The sequence below is a fragment of the Lycium ferocissimum genome, chromosome 8 (assembly GCF_029784015.1).
Source record: "Lycium ferocissimum isolate CSIRO_LF1 chromosome 8, AGI_CSIRO_Lferr_CH_V1, whole genome shotgun sequence".
NCBI lineage: Eukaryota > Viridiplantae > Streptophyta > Magnoliopsida > Solanales > Solanaceae > Lycium > Lycium ferocissimum.
This window is the reverse complement of record NC_081349.1, coordinates 63,463,661-63,484,964: the sequence shown is the minus strand read 5'-3', so window position 1 is coordinate 63,484,964 and position 21,304 is coordinate 63,463,661. Positions and strand designations below refer to the sequence as shown.

At 42.2% G+C, this 21,304-nt stretch overlaps 2 protein-coding genes across 2 annotated transcripts; one reads left to right on the top strand and one right to left on the bottom strand.

Moving 5' to 3' along the window:
• Window positions 1–3,762: 3,762 nt before the first annotated feature.
• LOC132066535 (uncharacterized) lies at window positions 3,763–5,729 on the bottom strand. The gene is made up of 6 exons (XM_059459837.1): window positions 4,984–5,729; window positions 4,689–4,893; window positions 4,347–4,645; window positions 4,159–4,257; window positions 3,930–4,028; window positions 3,763–3,843 (listed from the first exon to the last, which is right to left on the bottom strand). The coding sequence occupies exons 1-6, from the start codon at window positions 5,167–5,169 to the stop codon at window positions 3,763–3,765; spliced, it is 969 nt and encodes a 322-aa protein (XP_059315820.1). The 5' UTR covers window positions 5,170–5,729.
• A 7,641-nt stretch (window positions 5,730–13,370) lies between these two features.
• LOC132066534 (uncharacterized) lies at window positions 13,371–16,221 on the top strand. The gene is made up of 4 exons (XM_059459836.1): window positions 13,371–13,570; window positions 14,375–14,585; window positions 15,410–15,952; window positions 16,006–16,221. Exons 1-4 carry the CDS (start codon window positions 13,371–13,373, stop codon window positions 16,219–16,221), a joined length of 1,170 nt encoding a protein of 389 aa, XP_059315819.1.
• The last annotated feature ends 5,083 nt before the right edge of the window (window positions 16,222–21,304 follow it).

Sequence of the window (21,304 nt, the reverse complement as noted above, 5' to 3'; positions counted from 1 at the left end):
GAAGGGACTAACGTTTTAAGGTGAGTGTACACAAGAAAAAGGCATCAATGGAACCATACTTGGAATCATTAACTTCATGGGCATCATATCTCACTTTAGGATTCTTTAGACTTAAACTCATCATCATCATCCATTATCATACTCGTGTCTTTTCTCTTTTCTTTATCTTATACATATGTAGCTCCTTATAGTCATGGACTCATAATTTCCGTTATGTAGGAAGATCATGGAAAAAAAATGGGAAGATTCATACCATAGGAGTCATGCCATAGAAGGAAAGGATTAGCCTTACATACCTCTTTCGTTTAGCTATTCTATCGTTTGATCGTTCTCCTTCGATGCTCGCGTTTCTACCTTCAAGAAAGTTCGTATTAACATTAGCTAATCGATTATAAGAACATGCTTACTAAAGCTAGAGAAAATTGGCCAGCATTTCCTTTGTTTATACAACTTTCCTCACGTCACATATCAACTCCCAAATGTCTATAATAACTTTCACAACGTCATAAAAATGGTCTTTATTCACCTACATTATCCTTACTTCTCAATTCACTTCCAATCATTCATATCCATGGTCATAGCACACTATTACGTTCTCTCACATATAATGCTTATCCCATGTTCTAAATGTCATTCATAACATACTTACAATCACAACATATCAATATTCATGACTCATTCCAAACTACTATTCACAATCTCATTATTCTCATCTTTGTGACCCATTTTCTATCTCCTTCCATCATCTAAGACTTTCAATCTCTCATTACCCTAGACAACATGGAAAGATCATAAAACTTACCTTAGATAGTGTAGGAATAAGCCTTGAGGGGAAATACTTCTCTTGCACCAAAACCCTAGTTCACTTCCATAGGAATTCCTTGGCTTTGATGAACTTTAATGTGTTTCATACACTTAACTCTCTTGGTTTGATGAAGTTGATCTTGAATCTCTCTTGAGTTCTTATGGAAGAAGTGTGTGGAATCCTCTAGAAGCCTTGAGAGAGATGAAGAAGTGTGGAAAATGAAATTAGTGAAGTGGGATCACATTTATATAATTGAACTTAACTCAGCCCGTCGGGACTTCCACGGACACTTATATGGTCTGTATAACATTGCACGGCCCGTATAAGTGGTCGTGGTTCACCACCAGGCAAACATCATCTCTGCTGGGTGTTATACGGACCGTATAATGTTATACGGACCGTATAAGTCGGTCGTATAACCCCATTTCCCTGAAATGATCTCCGTCATTCGTTTGATCTCCAATCCTTATGGAACCTTCTTGACACTTGTTTAACACCTCGTTAACAATATAAGGGACATTATAACTCTTCTCCCAGACATCATTAAATCATCGCTAACTTATCACTTGTAAATCCTCTCCGATTCGTAACGTATACCTTGCCTTTCTTAGCAAACTTTCTTTTCTTACTCCGAATGCCTTTGAAATCTCAATTAGGATCATCAAGTACTATTTCTTACTTATAAAAACATCGTATACGTCGTGCCCTTCGCTAGTCTATTCACTATATATGAACGAAAAATTTTCGGGGTATAACAGCCTATTACAACAAAGGCCTTAAAGTGGCACTTTGCGGAAATAACCCACATGGATCCTTCAATGCTTCACACACCCATGCCTTGCAATTATAGCCTCGAATTGCACCCTTAGCCTGTAATTGTATTCTTAGCCATGAGTTGCAACCTTTAGCCATGAATTGCACTTCTAGCCACTTTGTGTAGTAGCCTCCGTTATTGTGGCTTCCTCATCAATCCTTTCCAAGGTATCTTCCACACGTCGTAGGCTTCCCTATGTGGCTCGTGTGGGTCTCCAAAAGGTTCCAAAGCCGTTGTCGCATCCACATTGCTTGTAAGGCTCAGGATTCCTTGACTTGGTCTTCGATGGAGTGCCTTGAATGAATTATGTCCATTGATATTGTATCACCCCCCCCTACCCACCCACCCACCGCGCACTTTTAAGCATAAGTTGCACTTTAATCACTCTATAATATTGTTGCTACTGTTTTTCTTCATCGTAAAATTAAGGCAGACATTTCGTGTCTCTTCATTTTTGACAAACAAAATAATTCTTGTGAAATAGAAAGACAGGAAAAGATCATTTCTCAATAATATACAAACATAAACTAATAGAGAAGGAGGAGAAGTTGCAAGCTTATGATTGGAGGTTGCAACACTTAATATGGTAAATTCATATCTTATCTGTTTCATTTTATGTCACACTATTTTCTTACTAGTCCGTTGAGAAAAAATGTTATATTTTTATATTTGAAAAAATATTAACTTTAAATTTCAAATAAACTTTTAATGACACGTGTTTATATCCACATCCACATAAATCTCATAATATGTTTATCACTAGAAATTTCAATTTTTAATATTTTTTTTATACTAAGTCAAATTCCGAGAGAGCAGGTGTTATGGAGGGAATGTGAAGTGCATAGATCAAAGATGAGGTTATTCCATACTGTTTTTTGACACTTCTTTTTATTTGCTTCACATTTATACATAGGGATAGAGTGCATTTATAATGTGTTTGCTTCAAATTTGTCGACAATGGGGTTATTTGAGCAATTTTACATTTTGTACTTGCCAGTGGAAACCTTAATTTGTGGTACCCACTCCATTCAACACATACATACATTCTCTTAATGAATCCACATTGTGGCACCCACTCCCTTGACTCTACACAGAGTCCGGAACCAAAATGACCCCAAAAAAAACTTTTTGAACCAAAATGCCCCAACAAAAATAAAAAAAAAAAATTGCATAAGTACCTTTAGTGCAGTATTTTACTGTGCTAAAGCACTTAACCGTGACAGAGCTGTTAAGTGCTTTAGCGCAGCAAAATACTGCGCTAAACCAATTTCTCTCTCCCCTATAGCACAGTAAAATACTGCGCTATAGGAGTCCACCATTTTCCCAAAACAGCCACTTATTACATTTTCATACATTTTTATGTAGTTTAGCCGTATATTAATCGTGCTTTGAGACTCCGAAACTTCAATATTTTATATAGAACCCTACTTATATTTGTACGATTAATAAGGTAGGCTCAATACTTTAAGGATACGCAAAAGTTTGGATTGTCCTTTTAGTGGTTGAAAAGTGCTCGAAGTCCTTTTTTGTTTGAAGACTTGTAGTCATTAGCTTTACGTTATTTATCTTTTAGGGTTTCGTGTTATTTTCAAATTAATGCTTAACTTTATTTCGAATGTGTCACTTTTTTTTTAATTATCAATTTAGGATGTGAAACTATAAACAATAATAAAGACTAAGATAATATTTATAAATATAAATAGATATGCAAAAAATATATAATATTTAAGATAAACTGTACAACACTAATGAATATACACTATCGTGGATGGGTCCCACATGTGGTATGCACAGAGAGACTATCCTTAGGCCTAAGGCTCATACCATCCCCACCACCCTCGCCATCGTCTCCATCGCCCTTTTTCTTCTTAATAACCGGGCGCTCCAAGTCATGATCATCTCCTCTTCCCCTGGCCCGTGCGCCCTTGACTAGAATGTGCTTCTTCTTGGAATCTGATCCCGCTAGCACGGGCAGAACCTCATGCTGACCTAGGTCTAGAAACTCGACCTCTTCCTCGTTGGGAGTCGCCATCGCAGGCGTCGAAGGATGAACCTTAAAGTATATAATAATTAGTACCATTTCTTATTTGTATTGAATACATTAACGTTTGTTGAATAATCAAACCTGTGTATCAACAGGCGCCTAAGTAGGCTCCTGAGATGGGTCTGTAGGCTCCTGAGACGGGTTTGGTGCAGAATATGAGATAGTCTTCTGGATGAGATGCTGTTCGGAGTCCAAATAAAGGTTATAAAAATTAAATAAATATTTACCTTATATTGACTAAAATTAATTTTAAGTAAAAATCTTACCTGCGCCTCAGTAGTCTCATGAGAAGACACCTCTGCCTTGGCAGGCTGATGAGAAGGCTCCTGAATGGGTCGCTCCTGTGGACCCACTGGCGTCGAATCCTAAAATATGAAAAAAAAAAATGAAATAATAAGTAAAATACATATTTAAAATAAGTACTTTAAATAATCAAATATGTATTTTAAATATTAACCTTATATTGAATAAAACTAATTTTAATAAAAAGCTTACATGTGGCTCGACAGTCACATGGGAAGACACCGTTGGCTCGGCAGGCCCATGAGAAAACGCCTGAGTAGGTGGCTCTGCTGGACCCGCTGGCGCCGAATCCTAAAATATAAAATATTACTAAATAATGAGTAACATATATATTTAAAATAAGTAATTTAAATGAACAAATAAGTATTTTAAATACTAACCGGGATCAAAAACTCATCGAAGTCAAGAATCCTGGCTCTCTCTAAATTCCTCACAGGCCGCTCATCAGCTAATAAAGCGCGTAACGCCGCCCAATCGACGTTATCACGCTCCTCCATGTATGCATTCTGGCTCGGCTGTGATGAAGACCCAGGTATCTTAGCAAGTAGGAGCGCCGGCGTAAACGTAGGTGAGTCCCCAGGTGAGCTGCCACCGGCCTGGAACGGCTGCGGATGGACTAGATCGGGAACGTCCTCTAGAATGGGATCGGCCTCATCTGCCTCATCTACCAGATGGTGTCCTCCACCACCAGGTCATACGCGCACGACGTCCTCTGCCAATACGGCCTCCTCCTCTGGGAGCACTCGGTCCTCCTCCTGGCGCTGGCTGATACTCAGCCTCTGGAACAGGCTCCTCCATGCGCCTAATCTCTCCTGCCTGTCGGATACCATCCTTGGGTATCCGTACCATCTTCGACGCAAGCCCCGCAAGCCCAAGGTAAGGCATATGCTCTAACCCCAACATGCGTAATCGTTGTACGACCACCAGCTGCATTTGTGTTCAACAGTACAAAAAAAAGTTATTTTTTAAAACGTAACAATTAATGCAATTAAATAAATCTAAATACGATAAACTTACCAATGTCTCGTACTGCCCCGCGAGTGCTGAGTATCCTACATCCCTAGCGGGATGCAAAGCTGGGTTGCCGATCAATCGGCGTGTGATCTGATGATACCAGCGCATGTAATCCTCAATGGGAGTCAAATGGCCGACCACCGCTAAAGTGTCAAACTTGTTCTCCCAACAGTAGAGCTGGATAGCCATGAAAGCCAGAAAATCATTATCAACGGCAGCCCGATCATCCCGCTAGTAGTGTCGGAGCTCATGACGGACGTGAGGGGGTATACCCTGTGTATGCCCAAACTGTCGTAAGACACGCTCGGGCATGTGGTCCTCTATGATGTCCAGGTGTATCAATGGACACCGCGACCTCCAAACCCCCTGACCTGCCCTGCAAAAGGCCGGCAAACCATCCAATATAGCAGCGTACGGCATCCATATAAATAGCTGCATAACATATAAATACAAATTAGTGATCACCAAGTAGAAAAGACGTTTAATTAAATTAATAATGTAAAGTTAAATAGTTTTACCGCATCGTCTGTCATGTGATCAAGCTGGTCCCAGAATGGAAGAATACTGTGGTGCGTATCCACATACCGGTCAAAACCCACTATCCACCTCCTCGCATAAGGCATGTCAATCTCGAGGTGATGCCTAGGTACGGGCTGAAAAGGCAGCATCCTCTCCCACGCCCATAACTGCAAGCGATATTAGAAAATACGATTTGTTAGTCGTTGTTTCAAGAGGTTTGTTTACATTAAAGGAACGCACACTTAAAATATTACGGAGAGAAGAGCAAAATCCACACACATCTCTCGACAAAGACCAATAGACACTCGGCATAGGCATCCGTAAAGATACGCCAAAACAAAGACCGCCAAGTTGTAGTCTCCCAAAGCGATTCCGGATGCTCCAAGAAAACCAAATAACGTAAACTAACAAAGGCACTCGATGAGTTCGGGAACAAGATGCCCCCGAATATAATAAGCAGGTACAAACGGGAATGATGATCAACATCGTCCTGCTGAGTGTTGTCCATAACCAGATCCAGACCCTCCAAATAAGTGCAAAGTGCACTCAGTTGAACCCGACTCTGTCCCGATATCTGGGCCGCGGCATCAGGCACGAAGTGGGTGAGCCTAGTCAACTCTGTCACCCATGTCCGACCAGGAGGAGGCTCGTACCGAGTGTATAGTGGCTCTCCATCTACCCGCAATCCAAAGAGGACCTCCACATCCTGAAGTGTAATCGTGGTCTCACCAGTGCGAAGATGGAAGGTATGTGTCTCCGGCCTCCATCGCTCCACCATGGCCGTAATGAGTGTTCAATCATGCTGTACCCGACCAACGGACACGCAACTATAGACGCTGCCCGAAACAATATCTCTAAGATGCGAGGGTATGGGGGGCTGTTATATCCCGTATTTTGCACCTTCGGAAAATTCGAAATAATTGTGACAAGTTAGAGACAAGACCATACTTTGAACTTATTAAATACATAAGTTGTTCACGAAAATATTGACGCGGAAACATCGAGGGAGGCTAAGGGTAAAAGTGGAATTTTGAAAGAAATTTGTTTCATGAAATTACAAATTGTTAGTCAACAAATTGGGCTAAAAAAAAAATAAGAAAACAAAAGGCCCAAACATGGGATGGCCGGCCATCTACTATGGCCCAAGCCCATGTCTTGAATTAAATCAAGACCATTAAATAAATAAGGGGCTATGCATTATTTTCATCTAGAAAATTCAAGAAAGCAAAACAAAAGAAGAAGGGAAAACAAAGGGGAGCCATTCGGCCAACCCCATGAGAATTTGACCATGGGAAATCTTGTCCCTAAAAATTTTTTTTATGGTGTTCCCACTAATTCAAGGGTCCTCTACAACGTGGTATAATTGTTTTGGAAGATAAGTCATCCGTTTCGTCGTTTCCGCATTCTAGTCAAGTGGAGAAGTTGAAGAGCAAAGGTAAGAATTCATGCCCTTTTATGTGTTATGCATGGCTTGTGAATGTTGTGGTGTGTAGAAGTGAATGAAATTCATGGAAATATGGACATAGGGGTGTGGCCGTGTGCATGGGTGATTGTAGGACCAATGATTCAATGATTTTATGTAGTGTTTTAATTGTTGTTGTTGTGAATTCTATGTTGATAATGAAAGTGTGATGATGTTAGTTGAAGTTGTAGATGTTGGAGCTTGGCCGTGTGGTATATATCTTGTGTAGAAAAATGAATAAACTTCTATGTAATGCTTTGATTATGGTTGACATGTATTCTATGACGAAAATGAGAATTCGATGATTTAAATTGATCTTTGGAATGGTTACGGGCTGATTTGAAGCCAATGTGATCTTGGTGTTGTCGAGGTTTTGTTGCACTTGTGGGGATTTCGGGTGAAGTATGTATTGGTGGAAAAATTTGAATAGTTGTGGATTGAGTGAAATACGTTCGGATGATGTTGCATGATCTTGGATTAGCATTTGAATGTATGAACAATGTGAATTGAATAAAATAGAGATGCCGTGAAAATTTTAGAACGAAGTTGCCAATACTAGCATGCGTTTTGAATCGATTGTTGATATTGTGGCCGAGTTAAATTCTCGGATTTGCCGTTGTTGTGTTTTTGGCCGAGTTGAATTCTCGGGGATGGCGCATTTATGGGGAAATGCTTCCCAAATTTCGTAGACAATTGATACTTTAAGATTCAATTTCTAAAGGCTCTAATCAATGTTTGGTAAACATGACCATTTGTAGATTTTGGAGCGCTTGGAATTTGAATTTGGAGTAGCGTAAGGAGCGGAAAAGGTATGTAAGGCTTCACTCTTCCTTCTTTTGGCATGCCTTAGACCTAATAAGTTTGAAAACGAGCTTCGGGGACAACTCTGTTCTTAGCAACCCGAGCTTGAATTTGACCTTTTTCCATTCAATAGAATTGAATCAAGTTTGTCATGCTTTGTTGAAATAAACGCCCAAGCCCCCACGACTTGCCCAACGCGAACCGGATTTCACTAAAACTTCCATAAATGATTCTTTAAAGCTTAATGTGTGTAATTTGTGTACACCACCTCCGTTGGCTTGAGGTGGGCCCACTATTCTCGATTCCTATCCTATTGTCCTAATTGACTTATTTTTACACGATGATTAAAGGGAACCTTTGGCTGTGGTTTCAAGTTCGTTAAGATCCATATGCATCCTCTAATACAAGCATTTAGAAATTCCGATATGAGTACATTGATTCGACTATTCTGACATAAATATTCCGGTACAAGTAATCCGATATGAGTACTTCCAATTCAGATATAAGTATCCAGATATGAACATTCTGATTTGAGCATTTTAGTATAAGCATTTGGGTATAAGTATACTGATAGGAATATTTTAATATAAGTATTTCGATATAAGCACTTTGATGTGGATATTCTGATGTGAGTATGCAACTTGATATAAGATATCTGTTATGAATAATCTGATATAAGTGTGTTGATAAAAGTACTCTACTATAAGTATTATGAGATAAGTACTTTGACATAAGTATTTTTATACAAGTATTTTGACATAAGTATTGGGATAAAAGCATCCTGATATGGATGTTCTGATATAAGTGTTCTGTTAAAAGTATTCGACAAGAGTGTTCGATCTCGGTATGTACTCTGAGATAAGAATTATGATATGAGTAATCTGTTATGAATAATTTGCTATGAACATTCTGATAGGAATATCTTCGGTAAACTCTGATGTTTTGGTTGTCAGACGACAGTACATACGATTATTCTATTGAGTCTTCGGATGACGGTAAGTGTGTATATGTACTGAGTCTCGATTTGTATGCATATGGTTTCGCACTACTCTGTTCGTGCAAGTTTTGGTATGCCTATTCACTGAGCCCGGGCCAGGACAGGTTCTCGTGCGTACTCCACTGCATTGTTCACCGAGACCCACCAGTAGAGGGCCGGGACACGTATATGATGATGGCACCAGATCCAGACCGGATCCCCTTTACCGAGTCCCTTGACGAAAGGCCGGGACATGTTATCCACCGAATCCCTCACTGGCGGGCCGGGACACGTTACATACATGCATGACATTTGATGTGACATATGATTTTGCTATACATGATTCTATCCACCGAGTCCCGTAAAAAAGGGCCGGGACACGTTATATGCATATGCTATACGTGGTGTTGATATATGTGATTCCATTACCGAGTCCCTCACAGCAGGGCCGGGACACGTTATATGTATAGAAGGGTACGTGATACCGATATGCCTGACCTTATTCACCGAGTCCCTCACTAAAGGGCCGGGACACGTTATGTGCATAAGTATGTATATGTATATGTATACGAATTATGATTTGATATCTCTCTCTCTACGTTACGCAAAGAAAACGTATTGATGACTTTTCACAGTCTTACTGGTTCTGGAGTTTCCACTTTTGTTTGGCTATGATTCCACGTTACGTATCTCGTGTCTTACATACTCGGTACATTTTCCGTGCGACCCCTCGTTCTTCGGGCTGCGTTTCATGCCGCGCGGTACTCCCGCATGATTAGCGACCATTATAGAAAGATGCTCCGGTTGGATTGGCAGCTCCATTTGCTCCTGGAGTGACGCCGAGTCAGAGTTTGTATGATATGTCTTCTGGATGGATGTTAGAGACTTTGCAGACAACGTCGTGGGTATTGGTTGTCAGTCTGTATGCAGCTCCATCAGCTGATATGTCGGTCTGTGTTATGTAATGAAATTTTGTATAATTTATAAATTTGTTCGATTTAAAGACTACGAGAAAAGAGATTGCTGAAAAATCTTGCTATGTATCTTATCTTATTTGATTTAAAAAGTTTGGCGTGATTTTGTATGCGGTAAGAGTCTGAGGGTTCGCTCGGCCCTAAGTAAGGGTCGGGTGCCCATCACACCCTAATAAGGTTAGGGTGTGACAGGGGCCCTCGCGTAAAAGAGTCCACGCTCTCTGCAGCCTACGGGGACGGAGCCTAGTTGATATCCCTATAGTACCAGCACATAATAACTCTGACATATGATTGCCTTGCAAAGACAATACTGATCTATCAACGGGCCCCGGGTGATCATCGGGCCCCGGGTGATCATCAGGCCTCGGGTGATCATCGGGCCCGGGGGGAACATTCGGATCCATGAAAGAATCCGGTCTGTACAAACTAAATTAGTCATTATTCTTGAAATGAAAGATAAATTATATTAACTAATTAAATATTTATTAGATAGTCTTTTCCAAAAATTATTTTCACTCTCCAACCAAATATTGGAATAAAAATAATTATTTTCAACATAACTTTCGTCATATTAAATGTGCAGTAAATTTAATATGTGATAGGAAGGACACATATGTGATGGCAAAGACTTTTAAATTAATTAGTTTTGAATTATGTGATGGCAAAGATTTTTAAGTTAATTAGTTTGAGAATCGAAATTCAGCAGTAATATTTGTTTAGAACTCTATTTTGAATATGTGATATATTTTTAGTTGACCAAATAGCCAACACAACTATGATAAAATTAGACTAAAAGAGTATATTCGTCGACCACATATTTTCCTATAAACTTTACATTTTTATTGTTAACTTATGTATTTATGAAAAGAAGAACTTTAACTATTCTTTTTTAGATAATCTTTTTTATTTAACATATATATTCATGCTTTTAAAATAAAATAGATTAACAATTCATAATCATTTACAACTTGTTTGGATGGTTGCTACCTATTGTATTATATTGTGTTATTAGTTTAAATACAATGCTTGCTTTGATTGTTACTTTAATTTTATTGTATCGTATCGTTAAATCCATTGTTATGTAACGACGAAAGGTCCTATTTTATGTAACGGCTGATTTGGTCCGATACAGTACAACACAATACGATACATTATGAAACAATACATAACAATCATCCAAACAAAGTGTTAACAAAATAATAATTCATTACCAATCTACTTCTTTCAATTCATAACCAATATTTAACAACTAATTAATTCATAATCAATATTTAACAAATAATCAATTAACAAAATAATAATTCAGTAACAATTAACAATTCATAAAAAATTAACAATTCAAAAACAATTAACAAATTAACAACTCATAAACATGTAACAACTTAACAATTCATAAACATTTAAAAAATTAACAATTCATACACATTTAACAATTAATGAATTTGCCAAAAAAAAGGGCAGTGGCTCCGATCAAACCAAAAAAAAAAATGAAATTCGACTTTTTTTTGTGGAAATTAACGACGATTAAATGTTAAACATGCGTACAATATAATGTATATAATAAATTAATAACAAAAGTTCATAGTAGAAAACCTTAATCGAAGATTTTTTATAGAGTTGTGTTAATCGACTTGTACGCTGCTTTTTCTCACAATTCGAGCTTAGAATCTTGCTCCTTGACTTGAATATACCGAAAATCTAAACTTTCCCGACGAAAATTAATAGAAAACGACGTATTTTGATGTGGGGACCACCTTGAAATAGCCTCCAATGGCCTTTTTGAAATTATTTTTTGCCACTGGAGGGACCAGTGGTGGAACCCGATGGGCTTTTATTTTGGGTGATATAGCGCAGCATTTTACTGCGCTATAGGGGAGAGAAAACATTGTTTTACTGCGCTAAAGCACTTAACGGGTCCATCACGGTTAAGTGCTTTAGCGCAGTAAAATACTGCACTAAAGGTACTTCTGTAACCATTATTTTGTTGAGGTATTTTCGTTCAAAAGATTTTTTTTTGGGGTCATTTTGGTTCCGGACTCACTCTACACACACATGCACACTAACACACACAAGATAATTTTTTTTTGTTTAACCATCGAAGGTCTATCCGAAATAACCTCTCAATCTCTCAAGGTAAAAGTAAGGTCAGAGCACTCTACTCTACCCTTTCCAAACCCCACTTGTCGGATTACACTGAATATTTTTTTTTTTTTTGGATACTAGGTTACGTTCATTCAATTGAGTCCGCACTCATTTATCACAAATGAACAGTGAGTGTGTTTACCCCGAATTTAGGTAATCAATTGAATTTGTAGATGAGGTATAGGATATGTGGAAAACTTTAATCTATTTTGATTTTTGATGAAATATATATATATATAGATGGATTCGTGCACTATGGTTTGAGGATATAAATATATGCGTTAATAACTTGGATATAAATGTTATGTAGGTTGCTATGGACGAATAAGTATAGTAACACTAGAAAAGTAAGCTCAAACAATAACTCCACAGATTCGGACGAAATAATATTTTGATTCGCTATTATAATGCTCTGGATTCCAAGAAGCTAACCCTTAAAAGTAGGGAAATTCCCCCTATTTATAGTTTTGCCTTATGGGCCTTGCCTACAACACAAAGCACCAGAATAAAAGAAAACCCAAAAAGGATAAGATTGGGTCGTACGGTCTGACACCCGTACGGTTGGCAGCACAGTGTGGCAGAATGGTCTTGACGCGTGGCATTTCGTAACTAACCAAACCGGACTAACAGCCACGATCAACTCGACCATGGAAAACTGGACTAACGGCCATGATCAACTCGACCATAGAGAAACCGGACTAATGGCCACGATCAACTCGGCCATGGAGAAATCGGACTGGCTGTGATGAGGAGTTTGCTCCGGATAAATTGGACCAAACGATTTTCCTTCGCTTTCTTCTGATCAACTACTTCCGATGCAATAACCCCGGTCTGAAAGAAAGCCTTTACGCTCGTGCTTGTTTCTTCCATGATCCCGGTCTCGCGGTCTAGCATTAATCCGATTTTTACCGTATACAAATAGTCCCCACACTTTTCGGACCGAAGTTTTACTGGAGTATCGGGAAGTGGATGAGTCACGAAACCGGTGGTTCTATATGCTCGTTCTTATCTTTTCATTTTGGCGGGAACAGTTGTGTCACGTCCCTCTACCATCAGCCACGTGTCTCATCCCGAACGGCCGACTTTGGTAACCGCCGTAACGCACGTCGTTTCAAATCACGTCTCATTAATTATGGGACACATGGCATCCCCCGGTTGGCTGGGATCTGTAACTGTCTCGGTTCCCATGCCTATATAAGGCCTCTAACCCCCTCATTTTACTATTTTCACTTCCTCTTCTTCAACTTCTTTCACTCTCACTCGATCGTTTTTCTCTCCAATTTTTCTTCTTTGATTGTGATCATCCCTCTTCCTATTTGTTTTGATCATAAAAAAGACCAACTTTGTCACCTTCTCTACTGCTGTTCTTTTGACTGAAAGTGCCACTTTGCTTCTTCTTTCACTTTACCGTTTTGAAATTTCCTCTCACCTGCTCCTTCACTCTTATTATTTTTTGCAACTTGTTCCTTCTTCCTTATCGAGTTCACCGAATCTCCTTTTTCATCATCTCATTCAAATGTCTGTCAACACCGAAACCACCTCCCAGGATGTTCCCTCGGTTTCTTCTCAAGGAACCGAACCAACTTCACAACCCAAGGGAAAAACCGCCGTTGAGCCCACCGCTTTGGACATTGTACCGTCCAAACCCAACTATAACAAGGAGTTTGAAGTTGAGAAGCCTTCCCCGGTTGATGATAGAGGGTTTGATGTAAGGCGGTATCCATCTCCATTACCGAGGACAAACTTGATCAAGTCCGGGCTGATTGTGGATGGGATAACCGTCCGGTGCAAGTGTTTGCCCCCGGACCCGACGAATCGATCACCGACCATCGGGAGGGCTTTCTGTACGTTTACACCTATCATTTTACACTCAAGATCGACCCGCCAATCGACCCGGTTATTTTAGATATGTGCCAGACATATAATGTAACCTTGGCCCAGATTGGTCCGATAGTCTGGAGGACCGTTGCCTGCCTCTGGCTGTTGTTCAACAACTTGAAGAAGGAGTTTACGATGGCTCACTTCATCCGATTATATTCCCCGAGGTTGTTCCGAGGGGGTGTGATAAAGCTCGCCAAGCGAAGCCGGAACCCAATCTTTTCGAAGATGGATGAAGACAGAGACCGAGGTTGGCTAGAGCGCTACATCCGGGTGAGGACCGCGGAGATTATTCCGGCCAAATATATGCCCTTTCCAGAGAGGTGGAATGATAATCGTAAGTTTCTCAATTCTTTTAACAGTTACCCTTGAACGCTTTATCAAACGTTTGCCCTTTTGTATTAACACTATTTGTCTCCTTCTTTATACCAGCCGTGGCATGGATACCTCTGGCTGTCCGGAACATCAATGAATGGGTTGGCGCTCTTCTTAGCCAACACACACATGAAGCGCAGACATGGGGTCTCCTGTCGCGTGGCCGATGGGTCGCTCAAAACCACGGTAATACTACGCTTAGGTCGGAATTTATCGCATTTTCTACCTTTTTCTTTCCCCTTTTTCATAACCTCTTCGATATTCAAGTTTACCCAAGGGTTCGGTAGAGCCCAGACCAGAGCCAGCAGTCGAGCCAACTGCACCGGCTCTTGAATTTGATTCAGCGAGTACATCCCGCATCATTGCGGCTGCCAAGCGGAGAAAACCCTCGGACAAAGGGCAGAAACCGAAAAAGAGGGCAAGAAACGTCATTCGGACTCTAAGAGATGAAACAGAGCCCGATTTCATTGTTCGGAGGGTCGGTGTAACTCCCTCCGTTGACTCTATTCCGGAGGAGGATACCATCATTCTGCCATTTCCTTCAGCCTTGGAAGGACCGTCGGCTCCGTACCTTTGTACAGATGGAGAAGAAATTCTTTACTGACTCATACAGGTCAATTGAATATGTTGACATTTCAGGTGATGCTTCGTCGAGGAGACCCCCCGCAAGGACGGAAGGTCTAAAAATGCACCAAGCTAGAGGTCGAACGGAGGGTGAGCCGATTCCCGGCAAGGCTCGCTGGATACCGATTCACTTCTGCGGGGACAACCCGACGAGCGAGGCATGCACCTTCTAGAAATTTCTTGGTCTTTGTTCGACATCGAACACACTGCCCGGGAATGCGGGTGTTTGTTCCGGACCCCACTCCGGCCGAGGGTCGGATAACTTTGATGATATGTTCTCGGATACTCCTCCTGCTACTGGGGAAACTACCGGTTTTGGACATCTCCCTATCCCTCGAGTCACGAGAGCAGCTAGCCGGTCCACCGATACCGGTGCAAGAGATAGCCTTGTGCGTATCTTCCCGGCCCCGAGTGTCGAACCTAGAAGGACAAGATCGGCCGTGATCACCGTCCCCGAGGACTGCAATTTTTATCACGTCCTGTGGGAGTTGCAAGCTACCTGAGGCCCCTTGTCTCGGATTCGGATAAGCGAAAGATGACCGGGATCCCCTGGCAGAGTCTTATTAACGAGGGCATGCACGCGGCAACCGAGTAAGCTTATCAGCCTATCTTTCCCCAACTTGATGTGAATTTTTCCTTCTTATTTTCCAAGTTTTTAACGTCTTATTTCTTTCACAGAGCGTGGTGCTCGTTAATGAGGCCTTCATCCGTGCCCAGCAAGAGGTTGACGACCTTAAAGGCCAGCTGGACGCCCAGGGTCGGGAAACGGAGAAGTTCCAGCATCTTTTGCAAGTGAAGGAGGATGAGTTGAACCGAGCAGCTGCCCTTTCCAATCTTCGACCCGAGCTCGAAGTGACGAAGGCCGAAAACCTTCAGTTAAAGGATGAGCTGGCCGGGATGGTCGAAAAAAACCGGTTCCTTGAAGCGGACAAGGTCGGCCTTAGCCAAAATAATGCTCGTTTCTCCTCAAAGCTTGGTGAACTCAAGGCTACTATATCTCGACTTCGGGGAGAGCTTGACTCGGCCAAGACTGACGCCGTGAACATGGCCGAGAGGCATCGATTGCTTGAGTCCGAGAATGCTGAGTACAAGGACAAGTTGAGGGTATTCATGCAGAAAGCCGAGGATAGGGCCCGGATATGCGACGAGCTCAAGACCAAGTTCGAGGAGACAGCCGAGGCCAATGACCCCCTGAAGGCCGAGCTCGAGTTGGCTACTCAAGTTAAAAGAATTTCGATGTCGAGCGATCTGAATTGGTTGACAAATTGGCCCAGGCTGAGGCCGATCTGGCGGAAGCCCTTAAGAATATGGAAGCTGCCGAGGCTCATACCACAAATGCAGTGGAGTATGAGCGGTGGAAGTCCCGGAGGACCACCCTCAAGCAAGCTCAACAAGGTTTTAGGGACCTTCCGGCCTTGATACTTGAAGCCAAAAAGACCGAGGAGGAAGCCAAGAGAGCCCTTGATACCGGTCTGAGGATTCGAGGCTGAGACGTATCAAGCGTTCTGGTTCCAGCTGCACCGGATAGATCAGGGCCTGAACTTAGCCTTTATTTTGACTTTGCATTTTTGGCTTGTTTTTTGTTTTTATCTTCGTAGGAATTTCAGGTGTAAAAAACCTCACATATATGGAATGCACATTTTTCTTATTGATTTCCTTTATTCCTTTATCTGTGTTTATTATGACTTTTGCCCGGAGCTATTTTGCTGGATTATGCCTCGTTATCGGCTTTTCACTTTGTCCGGTGTAATTTGTCCGGTGATTTGATCAAGTGGTTTGCCCATGGGACTTAATTATGCTCTGTGAATTCAGACGTCTCCGAATCACATTAGGCATTTTAGGGCCGATATTTTTTCGCCAGTTCATTTATCATGGATTAGGTTCGGACACCTGAATCCTAGCCTTAGCAAATCCGGATGTAGCAGTCCCCATTCGAGGGTGTTAAAGATTTTGGCTTGGTTCAATATGACCTTGTTGCCTTTGTCGAATTTCGACTGTAGTGCTCGGAGTAGGGTATATGAATAAAGCGATGCCGAAATTCGGCGGTAATCACCCGGGTAAGGTGTTTAACATGAGGACATATCCGAAATGCAATAATCCGAATTTTCAATAATCTTTGTATTGCAAGTATTTATACGTACATGATATGAGAATTTTGTCCATTTCCTTCTATTTTTTCCATAGCAAATACTAAGTGGACACGATTCATTCTGATCGTTTGGTCCTTACATCGAAACCTAATACAGAAGGTCCGATTTTGGTCGGAGGTGAGAAATAAAATTTTGAGGATCCAACGGCGTTCTGCTTTGTTGAGCTGCTTCATTTTCTGTTTACCGGGGTAAGCCGATCCAACGGTGTTCTGCTTTGTTGAGCTGCTTCATTTTTTGTTTACCGGGGTAAGCCTCGATATGGGTATAGTAGTCCCCTAGTGTTTATCCGAGCTGCATGATCGGGTAAGCACTATCCAGTCCCACTCGTAGGGTATACCCCCGGGTTTCTGGACACTTAACTTTGTTTTTATCAAGTAACACGTTGTACTTGTTGCCTCACTAAAAACCTTATCGGAAAACCCATTTTGGGACAAAACCGTACTAAGGAAAAGAGTGCAACACGTGTTTTCAGACCTAACACCTAGCTTCATCCGGTATTTGAATTCCTGCGAGAAAGAAAGATGAGCAAAGCATAACACAAGGGCAAGTGTCCATACCTTAGCAGTAGTATCTCTTCAAATGCGCCACGTTCCAGTTATTGCGCAACCGTTGTCCGTCCATGGATTCCAGCTGATACGACCCTTTACCCGTTATTCCGGTTATCTTGTACGGCCCTTCCCAGTTCGGACCCAACTTACCATCGTTGGGATTCTTGGTGTTCAAAGTAACTTTTCCGGCTACACCAAGTCCCCAACTTGGAAATGTCGAAAATTGGCCCTCCGGTTGTAGTACCTTCCATTCTCCGCTTCTGGGCTGCAATTCGGACCGACGCATTTTCGCGAAGTTCATCCGTGAGGTCGAGTTTTACGGCCATGGCCTCCTCATTTGATTCACCGGTGGCGTATCTGTACTGGAGACTCGATTCACCAACTTCTACGGGGATGAGGGCTTCAGCCCCGTAGACCAACGAGAAAGGTGTTTCTCCCGTGCTTGATTTTGCTGTGGTTCTGTAAGCCCATAATACCTCCGGGAGCACCTCCCTCCAGTGATGCTTCGATGTTTCAAGTCTTTTCCTTAGGTTTTGAATTATCGTTTTATTTGTGGATTCTACCTGTCCGTTTGGTCTTGGGTGATACGAGGTTGATACAATTTTCTTGATCTTCAACCCTTCGAGGAAGTCATTGACTTTGCTGCCAACGAATTGAGGCCGTTATCACAAGTTATCTCGGCCGGGATGCCGAAACGACAGATGATGTGATCCCATATGAAGTCAATAACCTCATTTTCTCTAATCTTTTCGAAGGCCTGCGCTTCAACCCATTTAGAGAAATAGTCAGTCATAAATAAAATAAAACGGGCCTTACCTGGTGCCCATGGCAATGGACCAACAATGTCCATTCCCCACTTCATGAAGGGCCAAGGTGACATCACCGAGTGTAGCAACTCCCCCGGTTGGTGAATCATTGGGGCATATCTTTGACACCCATCGCATTTTCGGAGAAAATCCTTCGCATCTTCCTCCATTCGGTTCCAGTAATAACCGGCCCTGATGATTTTTTGAACTAAAGCCTCTGCACCGGAGTGATTGCCGCACGTCCCCTCGTGTATCTCTCTCGTCACATAATCGGTTTCTCCGGAACCCAAACACTTGGCTAAGGGCCCAAAGAAAGATCGCCGATACAATTGGTCGTCTACTAAGCAGAACCGTGCAGCTTTTGTCCTTAGTGACCGAGATTCTTTTGAGTCGCTCGGGAGCTTTCCATCTCGCAAGTAGTCGATGTACTTGTTGCGCCAATCCCATGTTAGACCCATCGTGTTTATTTCAGCATGTCCGGTTTCTATCGCTGAATTTATTTACTGTACCATGGTGCCGAGGTTAATTTCTTCCCCTTCGACTGAAGAGCCCAAATTGGCCAATGCATCGGCCTCGCTGTTCTACTCCCTGGGTACATGCTGCATGGTCCATTCTCTGAATCAGTGTAATATCACTTGGATTTTTTCCAGATACCTTTGCATCCGTTCATCCTTGACCTCGAAGACGCCATTCACCTGATTAATGACCAAGAGAGAGTCACATTTTGCTTCGACTATTTCGGCCCCCATGCTCCGAGCTAATTCCAAACCTGCAATCATAGCCTCATACTCGGCTTCATTGTTAGTCAATTTAATAGTTCTAATGGATTGTCAAATGGCATCCCCGGCGGGAGTTTTAAGGATGATTCCTAGCCCGGAACCTTTGAGGTTTGAGGCCCCGTCCGTGTGTAATGACCAAATACCCGAAGCTTTCCCCGAAGTCAGCAGAAGTTCTTTTTCAACCTCGGGGACCATAGCCGGGGTGAAGTCTTCCACAAAATCGGCCAAGATTTGGGACTTGATGGCCGTCCGAGGCATATATTTGATATCGTATCCGCTAATCTCTACGGCCCATTTAGTTAATCTACCTGACAATTCCGGTTTATACATGATGTTCTTTAGAGGATAAATGGTCACTACACATATCGGATGATATTGAAAGTAAGGTTTGAGCTTTCTAGAAGCACTTACCAATGCCAATGCCAATTTTTCAAGGTGGGGGTAAAGGGTCTCCGCATCCCCCAAAGTTCTACTCACATAATATATAGGGAATTGCATACCTGATTCTTCCCGGACCAAAACGCCACTTACCGCTACTTCGGATACGACAAGGTAGAGGAAAAACTGCTCATCCACCTTCGGTGTGTGCAACAGAGGCGGGCTGGACAGGTATCTTTTCAATTCCTGTAGGGCCTTTTGGCATTCTGGTGTCCAAGTGAAGTCATTCTTCTTCCTTAATAAGGAGAAGAAATGGTGACTCTTATCCGAGGATCTCGATATGAACCGACTCAGCGCCGTTATCCTTCCGGTGAGCCTCTGCACTCCTTTGACGTTATTTACCACCTCAATGTCCTCAATGGCTTTGATCTTGTCCGGGTTGATTTCAATTCCCCGGTTAGACACCATGAAACCCAAGAACTTGCCCGACCGGACACCGAAGGCGCATTTCTCCGATTTGAGCTTCATATTGTATTTGCGGAGTACATCGAAAGTTTCCTGTAGATGTTTTAAATGGTCCTCTGTTTCCAGGGACTTTACAACCATGTCATCAATATAAAATTCCATTTTTTTTCCTATCTGTTCTTCGAATATCCCATTAACCAGGCGTTGGTAAGTTGCATTGGCATTTTTTAATCCGAAGGGCATGACATCGTAACAGTAAGTCCCATACCGGGTAATAAAGGACGTTTTCTCTTGATCCTCCGGGTGCATCCGGATTTGGTTATACCCAGAGTAAGCGAAGAAAACTCAACATTTCATGCCCGGCCGTCACATCGATCATTCTATCGATGTGAGGCATCGAAAATGAATCCTTCGGGCATGCTTTGTTTAAATCCTTATAATCAACGCACATTCTAAATTTATTACCTTTTTCGGCACCACCACTACATTGTGCTTGACCAATCCGGGTATTTTACCTCCCGAATAGAGCCTATTTTCAAAAGCTTTGTTACCTCATCCTTTATGAAGGCGTGCTTCGGTTCTGCCATAGGCCTCCGCTTCTGCTTCACCGGGGGAAATCTCCCGTCGAGGCTGAGCTTGTGAGTTGTTACTTCCGGTGGCACACCTGTCATATCTATATGGGACCATGCGAAGCAATCGGCATTAGCTTGCAGAAACTTAATCAATTTGTTCCTGAGCTCTGAGGTTAGCCCCGTGCCCAGGTATACCTTTCTATCCGGTAGATATTTGAACAAGACGACTTGCTCCAGTTCCTCCACTGTAGACTTGGTTGCATCCGAGTCATCTGGTAAGACGAACGATCTAGGTACACCGAAATCATCCTCGTCATACCCCGGGTCCGACCCCTGCTGCTCCGCTGTCGGACCCGTACCCTTTAGTTTCTATTTAGAGTCCTTGTCACGGATTGACTCGTCCTCTTTCAGATTCGGGTTTTTGGGAATGAGCGACGCTTCCTCGACCGCGTTGGTTTTTACCCCCTCTGGCGTTGGGAATTTCAGCAGCTGATGTAATGTCGACGGAACAGCCCTCATGCTATGTATCCACGGCCTGCCGAGCAAAGCATTATACTTCATGTATCCTTCGATTACATAGAATACCGTCTGCTGAATGATGCCGTCAATGTTGACCGGCAAAGAGATCTCCCCCTTCGTGGTTTCACTCGCCATATTAAACCCACTGAGCACTCAAGCCACAGGTACAATTTGATCGAGTAGTCTTAGTTGTTCGACCACTCTCCACCGAATGATATTGGCTGAGCTACCTGGGTCAATCAAAATACGCTTGACTTGTGATTTAAAAATAAGAATAGAAATTACCAAAGCATCATTGTGCGGTTGAATGATGCCTTCTGCATCCTCGTTGCTGAAGGAGATGGAACCTTCGGGCA